At 40.4% G+C, this 11,594-nt stretch overlaps 1 protein-coding gene across 2 annotated transcripts in view; it reads right to left on the reverse strand.

Annotated features, from left to right (window-relative positions):
* CUNH10orf143 (chromosome unknown C10orf143 homolog) overlaps positions 1 to 10,936 on the reverse strand; it is a 59,215-nt gene extending 48,279 nt beyond the window's left edge. The window contains exon 1 of one of the 2 annotated variants that reach the window (XM_063244952.1): positions 10,592 to 10,936. In XM_063244952.1, coding sequence (XP_063101022.1) covers positions 10,592 to 10,660 — 69 coding nt within the window. In that variant the 5' untranslated portion in view covers positions 10,661 to 10,936. The remainder of the gene's footprint in view (positions 1 to 10,591) is intronic. The other variant, XM_063244953.1, reaches the window with a different exon arrangement.
* Between the last annotated feature and the right edge of the window lie 658 nt (positions 10,937 to 11,594).

The raw sequence follows: 11,594 nt of genomic DNA on the forward strand, positions 1-11,594 counted from the left end.
GGGGAGTCAAGCCAGGTCTTCTGCACAGTTACATCCCCAGTGTGTCCCTCAACCTCTCTCTCTTTCTCTCTGTCTCTGTCTCTCTTTATTTTTGAGAAACTCTCACTCACTACATTGACCAGACTGAGTTCAAACTTGTCATCGTCCTAACTCAGCCTCCGACTGCTGGATTAAACTATGCCCAGTGGCACAATATCCAAACAATTTACCAAAACAGGTATGAATCATCAGTAAGCACATAAAATAACACTCAACATTATCAATCAGGGAAATACAAATTAAAACTTCAGTGAACTATTACTTCAGTATCCACTAGAATAACTCAAAGCAAAGAGAGAGGAGATGAAGTAGACTGAAGTCCTTATACACGGCTGACAGGGATTGTAAAATGGTGTAGCCACTTTGGAAAACAGCTTGGCGGTTTCAATAAATTTAAAGAATAATTCACCATAGAAAGCAGCAGTTTCAGTCCTAATATCTAGAAGCCATGAAAACATACAAAAGTCCACCAAAAAAATACAGTGAAAGTTTAAATTATGAAACAATTATTATAGCAAAAGCCATAGCCCAAAGTGATAGGATAAGTATGTTTGAATTGAGAGTATTTTGAGTCTTTTGAGGGGGTTAATAAAATTTTTTAATTTATTTGTTGTATTTTTTAATTCATTTGTTGTATTTTTTATTGTACCTTATAAAGGCAGGAATAGGATTTCCAAAACCACAAAGGTGACAAGAATGGTAGGATAAGTGTGCTGGAAGTGAGAGAGAATTTTCTGTAAATGAGATTAATTGCAATATGTCTTTTACTAAAATAAATGTTTAAAAATGTAAACATTCACCACACTTTGTGATCAGGCCTCATATATCCACACAATAACTTGTATATGAATTTTCAGAATGTTTGGCAGTATTCATGACAACCAAAAAGGAAAATCATTCCTAATGTCTATCATTTTATGAATGTAAGTATAAACAAAGCATAGTATATGGGATATTATTTAGCCATATAGAGAAATACCCTACAGAGATAGCCTTCATCATAGCTGAAACTCAAAAATATTATGCTCAGTAAAAGTAGCCAAAAAAAAAAAAAAACCCACCACATATTGTATGGTTCCATTTACATTACGTTTCCAGAGAAGGTGTACCTGGAGAGGTAGAAAGTGGACTATAGACTGCCTAGAGCAGTGGAGTGAACCTACAGCATACATGCTACGGTGGGCTGTTTATTATCACTGAAAACCCTAAAAGGTTTGCCATCACTGGCCTTGAGCCAAGGATGGGAATGCAGCCACAAAGATCTTTCTGAGATTAATGGAACTGGTTGCCTAGTGGTAAATTTACTATGAAGTCCTTATTTGTACATTTAAAGAGACAGTAAGCCTAAACAATATGGTCTGCAAAAGAGAAACCTAAAAAGACAAAAGCTACAGCGATGACAAGGAAGAATGATCTCACTGGCATACTGATGGCTTTCCCAACTGAATTATAATTTTCCCTAAATGATGCTTTGAAAATGCCAACATTCATAGATTTCTCCCTTCATTTATTTCCAGTTAAATATATCACATTCTCACAAGTCAGTCAACTACGAGGTATTTCCTGCGTAACTCACTGTGTGCCTCGCTTGGCTCTGAGCACTTGATAATTCAAGAAGACAAATCTCAGTCCTTCCAGGGTGGTCGCCGAAAACAGCAAACATATAAAAGAGGTAGCCAGAAGCAGGGAAAACAACCTTCCCACCGACCTTACCCTCATTTGATTTTTCTGAGTCACTTATAAAGAAATCTACAAAAACCAGGAACAATCAAAACTACATGTAGGGCCGGGGATATATTTCAGTGTCATAGCACCCGCCTGGCAAGTACAAGGTTGTGTGTTTAATTTCCAGTACCAAAAACAAACAAATAAAAAAACCCATAACAAAACAAAACAAAAACTGCATGTAGCTGTCAGGGTGGATATACACATTAGAATTTTAAACTAAAGACGAATTATTATTGATCAACTTCCCTTTTTCAAACAGGAGAATGGGGTGAAAACTGGTTTGTTTGTTAAAGGATGGGTTACAATTATTTAGAACCAAAAGAGTGATCACAAAAAGGCAAAATACAAGATTTGTTGGAGGGTGTCTGTCATTGCGTACATTAGGTTTTCACTGGGATCTCAGTCAGCACATGAGCTATAAAAAGTGCATCCAGAGACAGGGATACAGCTCCATGGCGCAGTGTCTGCCTGGCAAGTACAAAGCCCTGAGTTCAAGTCCTAGTACCAAAAAAAAAAAAAAAAACAAACCAAAAAAACCATTCAATATGATAAAATAACTCTCAGTCCTCTTACTTTATAAATTACACCCCTTAGGGCTACTTAAATGGAGTTAAAGCCATTAAATATAGCTGGTTTTGTTGAGAAGGACTAGGACTAGTAGCTTTCCTAGAGCATTTCCCAAGAATTAGCACAAGCAGGACTACAAGTTACTTACAGAGCAACATGGATATCAAATATCACCAGTCTCTACAGTTTTTCACCAATATACCAAGAACTGGTGACAACTGGCAGATTAAAAATTTATAGTTTATGCACATCAAAGTTCACCCAAAACTCAAAATTACCTGCCCTTTTAATAGGCTCGTTTATTCCCCTCTGGATGAAGGTACACCTTGTGTGGACATCAATGAAAGGGAAGGCTTGTCTGACAATAGAGTTTGTATCTGGGAGGTGACCACACAAGATTAACAACTGACCAGATAAGCTGCAGAAATAATAATCACAGTGCTAGTGGTTGTGGTTGCTCATGAAGTTGCTGCTACGGTGTACAATCTACATGACCTTTCTTTTAAGATGAATTTTAAAATATTCTAAGTCACAAGGTAAAAAAATTTAGAAAAATTCTTGATTTATTTATTTTTATATATTTATTTTTTAGTGGTACTAGAGATTGAACCAGCTTTTTAAAAAAAATAGTTGGAGACACAGCAGCTAAGCTCAGTTATCCAAGCTGGGCTCAAACTTGCGATCTTCTTGCCTAGTCTCTCTGAGTGATAGAATTACAGTACTGTGCAACCACACCAGTTTCAATCCTAAACTTTTTATGAAACCCTTCAACTGGAAATGGTGGTAACACGCCTATAATCCTAGCACTTGGAAGGCTGAGGCAGGAAGATTAGCATTCAAGGCAGCTTGGGCTACCTAGTGAGTTCAAAGGCCAGCTTGAACTACATAGTGAGATCCTGACTTAAAACAAAAAGACAAACCAACTCCCCAACATACCTTCAAACTGAAGTTTATTGAGTATATATGTATGAGTACATGTTTCATCTTCTTCTAAACTCTGAATCAAACTGTATTATCTTTGATCAAACTGAAGCAATAAGATTTACCCTCCCAAGAAACAATCAAAACCCTGAACAAAATAACAGATTTTAAGACACTGACCAGCCAGTGACAAACAGCACTAATTCTTCAGATATGGGACACCAATGAGGTGACCCCTACAGCTACTCTGTTTTACAGCCTTAAATGTTTCCAGCGAACTCCTTGAGATAAAAAAAATACTGTTGAGACCCGAGAATCAATACAACAGCTGAGAAGATACAGAAATAACTCCAACTTCTTCAGTAACCCTATCTTTGACAAATGAGCCAAACACTGAAAGAATGGTAACCTCTTCAATATGTGGCACTGGGAAAACTGCTTTCCACACACCAATCATTAAAACTAGACCCGTATCTTTCACCATGAACTAAACTAAAATCAAAAAGGATCAAAGATCTAAATATCAAAACAGAAACATTAAATCTGCTGGAAGATAGAACAGGTAGAACTCTGAAACACACTGGTATACACCAAGACTTTATGAACAAAACCCCAGTTGCACAGGAACTATCACAAAGAACCAACAAGTGAATCTCACCATATTAAAAAGCTTTTGGACAACAAGAGAAACCACCAGCAGAGTAAACAGACAATCCATAGTTTGGGAAAATATTTTTGGTGGCTGTTTCTTAGACAAAAGGCTACTATCCAGAATATATAAAAAATTTGAGAAAAATCAGACACCCAAAATTTAAAGATCCAGTCCAAAAGTGGACATCTGAGATAAATACACACTCTATAGATGAAGAAGTACAAACAGCAAATAAATATATGAAAAAAATGTTCCACATCACTAGTCATTCAAGAGATGCAAATTAAAACAATGCTGAGATTCCATCTTACCCCAGAAAGAATGGCTATTTTCAAGATACCAACCAATAACAAATGCTGGAGGGTTTATGGGGAAAAAAGTAATGCTTCTTCACTGTTGGTGGGAATACAAACTGTACAACCACTATGGAAAGCAATGTGGAGAGTCTTCAAAAAACTAAAACTAGAAGTTCCATTCAACCCAGCTATTCCCCTCTGGGTATCTTCCCAGAAGAATTAAAAACATCACACCACAGTGATATATGCACACCCATGCTTATATTGGCACATTTTAGAACAGCTAAATCTTAGCAACAACCCAAATGCCCATCAACCAGATAGAGAAAAAATTTTTTATACAATGGAGTACTACTCAGCCATAAATAAGGACAAATTTAAGACATTTCTAGGTAAATAAATGCATCTTGAGATGATACTCTTCAGTGAAATAAATCATATGCATTTGATGTGAGAAATCAAAAGTGTAAATAACGACCAAAATGTATAATAGATATTGTGAAATACGAAGAAAATGTTCAAATAGGAAGGGCAACTTTATGGGGCAGGGAGAAAGAAACAAAGGGAAAATAAAAAATGAGAAAAGTAAGAAACAGAATTTGACTTTCCTGTGAACAGTGGCAGCCATGCGGGACCCAGGTGGAAACAAGAAGCCAATCTGTACTTCCTGTGAGCCAGTGGCAGCTACTCAGGGCCTTACTGGAGAAACAAGAAACTGATTCACCCTTCCTGTCAGCCAGCCAGTACGCAGGCTGGGAGACAAGAAACCTCCTCCTACCCCATCAGCAACTGGCTGATTCAGAGGAACACAGGCTGAACTGATAGCAACTGAGGTGCAAAAACAACTTAATGCTTATATTGTTTGACTGACTTTGTAGGACTAAGGCTGGTAGTCTGAGCATCTATTTAGAGAATAACAGTATGCAATATAGCAATGATGGGGGATTTCTATCTTGTTTTTGAAATCCAATGCTATTCTCACTGTTTTATTTTGTCCTGTTTTATTGTTTTGTTTTATTCAGTGTTCTGTTTTGAATGGCTGTACTCTGTTCTGTTTGATTTTATTATGTCTGATGCTACGGGCAGTGATTTTGAAGATAACAAGACATTATTATTGTTGATTTCCTATTATCCTATTTGGAAGTCCTGCATTACTTTCACTGTTTTGTATTGATAAGTTTTATTCTGTTTTATTTTGGTTTTATTCTCTTTAAAAAAAATTTTTTTAAAAGGAAACAATGGAAACAAAGCTCTTGTAAATAAGGAGGGAAAGAGAGATTGAAAGGAGGGTAGGTGAATGGGAAAAAAAAGAATCAAAATGTATTATGGGGCTGGGCATGGTGGCCCCTTCCCATAATCCTAGCACTCAGGAGGCAGAGGCAGGAGGACTGCTGAAAGCTTGACGCCAGCCTTGCTTACAAAGTGAGTTCAAGGTCAGCCTGAACTGCATAGTGAAGCTCTCTCAAAACGACAAGAAACAAATGTGTGTGTGTGTGTGTGTGTGTGTGTGTGTGTGTGGGTTATAGGGACAAATTCCCTATGATTGATAGTAGCACAGAGAGAAAAATAAGTATTCAGCTGAATTTGTTTTCTCTTTTTGGTCTTTTTGACACAGGGTCTCACTACGCAGTTCGGGCTTGCCTTGAACTCACTTTGTAGCCCAGGCTGGACTTGAACTCATAATTGTCTTCCTGCCTCAGCCTCCTGAGTGCTGGGATTAGAGGCATATGCTACCACGTCCAGTTTATTCAGCTAAATATTGATCAGCATGTGTAACAAAATTATCCAATAAATGCCAGGGAAAGAACTACTTGGATTAACAGTAACAGAATAGCTCACTCATGGCTGGAAATACTGCCTGACCTTACAGGAAGACCTCATGATTCACAGAGCAGAAGGAAGTATATATAGGAGTCTGCCTTAGGAGTAGGGAAACCATTAAGCCTTAGACTGAGCCTTATTCCAGTACCACCTAATAAATCTTAAACACAGCCCCAAAGAGCTTAAACTGTTTCCAAGTAACTTACCTGTGTCCCAGAACAAAGTTCAAGAATATTTACAGGAACTGGAAAGTGTTGAGCACCCAGTAAATAAAAGAAACAATATCTGACATCCAATCAAAATTACCGAGCTAGCAAAGGAACAGAAAAACATGATCCATAACGAGGAAACCATCCATGATAGCTGGCCCAGAATTTATGCACTAGAATTTGCAGAGAAAGACATTAAAAGAAATGTTATGACTGCATAATTTCAAATGTTAAACAGAAGCATTATATGTGTCTGTGAACACATAAGACAAATGTTATTAGATCCAAATCAAATACTATAATGTCTGAGATGAAAAATGCACAGGATACAATTAATGGTAGATTCAACACTATAGAAGAAAAGGTTAGTGAACTGGAAAACAGCAACAGAAGCTATCAGAAATCAAACACAAAAATATTTTTAAATACATATGATGATTTCAAGAAGCTTACCAGAGTTTCAGAAGGAAAGGAGGTAAGTGAAGCCAGAAAAATCTAAAAATGTCTCAAATTTGATGAAAACTATAAAATCCTAGGTCTAAAGGTCTCAACAATTCCAAGTACAAAATCATAAGAAAACTATGACAAAGCACATATAAGCAAATTACTCAAAGCTATTGGGAGAGAGAACATTTTAAAAATAGCCAGAGACAAAAGACATCTTCTGTACTGAGAAAGCTGGAGCACTGCGGACTTCACATTGTAAACAATGTTAGCAAAACAGAAAACATCTTTATATAAAGGAAAAGCACTGTTAATTTAGAACTCTAAAAAGTATAATTATCATTCAAAAATGAGGGTGCAATAAAGTCTTTCTCAGACATATAGAAGTTGAAAAAATCATTATTAGCAGATCTCACCTGAAAGAAATTTAAAGAAGGTGCAAATCTAATCTTCAGCACACACACAAAAAAAGTTAAATTTCTTTAGGCATAAAAATATGCCAGGCATGGTGGTACATGCCTATAATCCCAGCACTCAGGAGACCAAGGCAGGACGATTGCTTCAAGGCCAGTCTGGGCTACAAAATGAGTTCAAGGCCAGCCTGAACTGCATAGCGAAATCCTATCTCAAAAAGACAAAAAAAAAAAAAAAAAAAAAAAACCTGATATTAAAAGGAATTATAGACCTACACAAAAGACAGAACTGCACTACAAATGAAAACCATAGGAATAATATACATTGTTTTTTCTTGAACCCTCCTTAAAATACGATTATTTTAAAAAATAGTATACAAAGGGTTTCCACTATATGTACAAGTAAAATGTAGTTACAATAGCACAAAGTTGAGAGAAAAGAAATGGAAGTTTCTTTATATAAGTTATATACTATCATCTGAAGATGATTACATAAAATGCACATTCTAAATCTAAAGCAAATAACAAGACTATAGTTAAAAAGCTAACAAAGGAAATAGCATACAATTATTTAAAAATCCCATTAAACCCAAAGAAGTGAGAAAAGTAGAAAAAAATAAAGAATAGAAAACAGCATGATGATGGATTATAACCTAACTATAGCAATAGTCACATTAACTAAACTAAGAAACATAAATAACCAATGCATCAAAGAAAAAAAATGGAAAATTATAATTTTGAGCTGGAAAAAAATGAAAAAAAAAACCTCAAAATCTATGTTAAATCAGTACTTAGGAGGAAATTTGTAGCACTACATCTTACATTAGAAAAGATAAAGTCTAAAACCTCAGCCTCCACCTTAAGAAATAAGAGCACGGAGTTTCCTTCAAAGTTCCATTGATTTATCTCTACTTACTATCTATATTACTTTCACTTCAATCTTCTACTCTTCTTACTTTATGTCTGTCTGTCTGTTTCTCTGTCTGTCTGTCTGTCTCTCTCTCAGTTCCAAGCACTGCTAGAGGAAGTCTAATCAGGAGCCAGAGGGTAAGTCTAACCAAGGACTTCATTCTTCTTGCCATTCGTCACATGTCCAGTGCCTATCAAAATTCCTGGGACACACAAGGTGCTCACCCAGGTTGTCTGCCCAAGGGAAATCATCGAAACTACAGATATGTAACTGCTACACCTGTTAGCACACTAGCTAACTGCACTGCAAGGAAGCTTAGTGACTGGGATCAGTGCACTCAGCATCACAGCAGGTACCTGCTGGAAGCTGACAAGCAATCAGACCCAGGTAAATGGGCCCTGGTCGCTGGGCCACTAAGCTGCAAAAGAGTTAGGAAACTATTTACAGGTCCTAAGTAACCAAATTCTGGAGACCTGTGTGTACACACACAGACGTGGGGTATGAGAAGGGCAGCCAACTTGGTACAAGAATCCAGATACTTTATTGAACTCAGTCTGGATTGCTAGATCAAAGACTAGGACACAATACAATATAACGAAGAACTTTATCAAATTAAAGGCAATACACACCATGGCAATAAGATACCCAACTCATTATTCTTTGGTAACAGGATGTATTGCAACCTCACCTTATTGCTGAATTTCAGCAGTTCCAACCTGATGCATTATTCAAGGACTCTTCCCTTAAGCCTTCTCTGTTGCCTCTAACCAACAGTGACCTCTAGCTTCCTGTCCCTGACAGCCCTCCACATCACACTTTATGATGGCAAATTTAGGACATCACTTTTCTAACTCCACAAGCCCCACATGGGAAGCTGTGCCGCACAGTGGTTAAGAGGGCAGCCTCTACAGACATCTGGGGTTTAAATCCTGATTTTACTGGCTGTGAATCTGTAAATCACTGAATTAATCTTTTTATACCTCAGTTTCCTCAAATGTAATATGGGGAACAATAAAAGATTACCCACGTTATCCAGGGGGTTAACTACCCAATAACTGGCAGTATTTTTCACATCTCTCCTAAATGTCCGAAAAGACACAAGAAACCTAACACAGCCTAACAGAACTCAATTTTCTCCCAAGTTTCACAACAACCTTCTCTCAGCAGCACTGTCCTCTCAGATGCTTATGTCATAGCCAGTGAGAGATGAAAGAGAGGAGCCATTCTGGACTCAGCCCCTCACATTACCCTGCACTTCGCTTTATTCACTACCCTCCGAAGTCTAGAGCAAGTCTGCCTGCCTACTATTCTCGCTGGTGCAAAGCTGATTGACATACCAGCCCTGCCTCTCTGCCTTCACTATCACCACCACCCTTTTCCCACTCCGCAGCCACAGCAAGCTCTTAAAATGTAATTGTGGTTATTTTGCTTCACTATGTAAGCACTACTGTGATGAGCCAGCTTTGACAATGCAGGTCTGTGGGTGACCTTTGACCTAGATGCCAGCTGCTCTACACTTCAGTTTAGGGACTGTCAGTTCCAGCTCCACAGCGCTGCTCACCGTCACACTATTACATGCAGGACCAACTCCCATCTTGTCTGAGCCAATATGGTTTAAAGTCTCTCTTCTCTCTTACCAAAGCGAAGCTGTACCCTAGTAACATAGTACTTTGAGGTACCTGGATGGAGGTGGAGTACTATTATAGAAATGTAAGGTGGCTTTATGGTAAAAAATTAGTGATGTATAAATCCTGGCACTCTTAATTTATTATTTCATGACGCTGAGGATTGAATACATGCTACACCTGTTTTACTCCTGATCTACATGTCTGGCTCTCTAGTCATTCTCCCCCCCCCCCAGGCATTTCTGCTATCTGAAAACATCGGACAAAGTTGCCCGTTGTAACTTCGGCATTTATGAAACCTAGAGCTCTACAAGAAGCTAGATAAACCAACAAAAAAAGCAAATGTAAGCAAATGTTGGGTACATTGGCTGCTCACTACTATTCTTAGCAAAATAAGTAAAGCTGATTTCGAACAGGCCAATCCATAGCAGGGGGCGGAAGAAGAGTGTTCTAAGAGGCTCTGTCTTTCGGATCCAGGAATCCAAGATTCCTTGAGTCGCCCTGCAACTGCTGAGTATTTCCCCTCGCTCCCTGCCTGCCTCCCTTAACCATCCTGCAGCCTCTCACAGACCTGCTTCATCCCTTGTCAACTCCGCTTACCCCAGCGCCCTCCACCTAAGTGACTCATTTGCCCCCAGTGACTCAAGAACCGCAGATTACGCCCGGCAGGAGCTCACTTATTGGTGACGTGGAGCACCCGAGGTGTTGGGGGAGGGTGTCTCAGGGCATATTTTAGGAACTCCTGGGCGTGGAGTTCCCAGTAGCTAGCGGGTCAGCAGCTCTGCGCAAGCGCACGCCGAGGGGCAGGACTCTGCCACGGCCCCGCTTAGGCCCCGCCCCAGTAGGTGTGCTCAGGCCGCCGGGTCAGGACACCCCTCGGTCAGGAGTTGTGCCAGGAGACGCTGGGTGGGGATCCGCCCAGGTCTATCTGCAGTCCAGTTCCTAAAGCTAGGCCCCCGGGCTCACCGCATCGCTGGAAACCAGCACTTCCTCTGGCTTCCGCCGTCGCCACCGGCCCAGCGCCAGGCTGTCCATGCGGCTACAAGTTTGAAACCGTTTGGCTTCTCTTGTCTATCTGGAGGCCGGGCCACCGCCGGCCAGCCTCGCCCCGCCACTACCCTTTCGCACGTGTCTCGAGGAAGCCAATGAGGTGGCGGAAGGGGCGTGTCCGCTGAGGAGGGCGTGCGCCGGGTACAGCCAGGCGGCAGGGACCAGCGGAGAGCAGCGTCTTCTGGGTGAAAGGTCGTTTGGGCTTATCTGACTGTCCCACCTCGCTGTTTGGCAGAGTGGTCAGTTGTTCACTTCTCGATTTGCAGAACCAATTTGAACCCTGGAAGGGCCGTTTTCTTAGGATCCGCCGCGCTTGATTGCAGTATTTAAATTCTCTGGAAAAAAGCCCGCCTCTTCTTTCTTGTAATTGGCCATTTAGTGCCGCCCTCACTTTGCTGGACCGGTAGGGTGATTGGTGGTACAGCGGGCCAATTAACAGCAGCAAAATTGGGGTGTGGCCTTTGCGACTCAAGGTCCCCAGATCCCGCCTTTTGGAGAGCGGGGCCACTCAAAAAGCCTAGAAATTGGCGCACCGCAGAGTTTCACTTAAGTTTAATGCGTTGCTGTCTCCTAAAGATGAGCTCCAGGAGCTTCCTTCTCCTCTGCAAAGCGTAGTGCTGCAGGCTCTGGTCTGCCTAGGTTCTCGGGCAAGCCCAGAAAAATGGGGCCAATGTCGGCGCAAGGGTCCTGGTGTCCCTAGCCGCCGTGGGGTACTCCTCGGTGTTCCCTCGAGGGGAGGCCCTTGGCAGCGCGGAAGACTGGGATCAATGCCGAAATCTCTTAACTGCTTTACCAAACTCCTGCCTCCCACACCCGTGCCTCCTCAGAGCTGCGGGTGATTCTCCCAAGGTTCTCCCAGAACCTGAACTCTTTTTTATTTTATTAAAATAGGTTGGCTCATGCCTGTAGTCATCACTCT

Source organism: Cavia porcellus, unplaced genomic scaffold (assembly GCF_034190915.1).
Source record: "Cavia porcellus strain 051 isolate PalLab524CR breed Dunkin Hartley unplaced genomic scaffold, mCavPor4.1 scaffold_2, whole genome shotgun sequence".
NCBI lineage: Eukaryota > Metazoa > Chordata > Mammalia > Rodentia > Caviidae > Cavia > Cavia porcellus.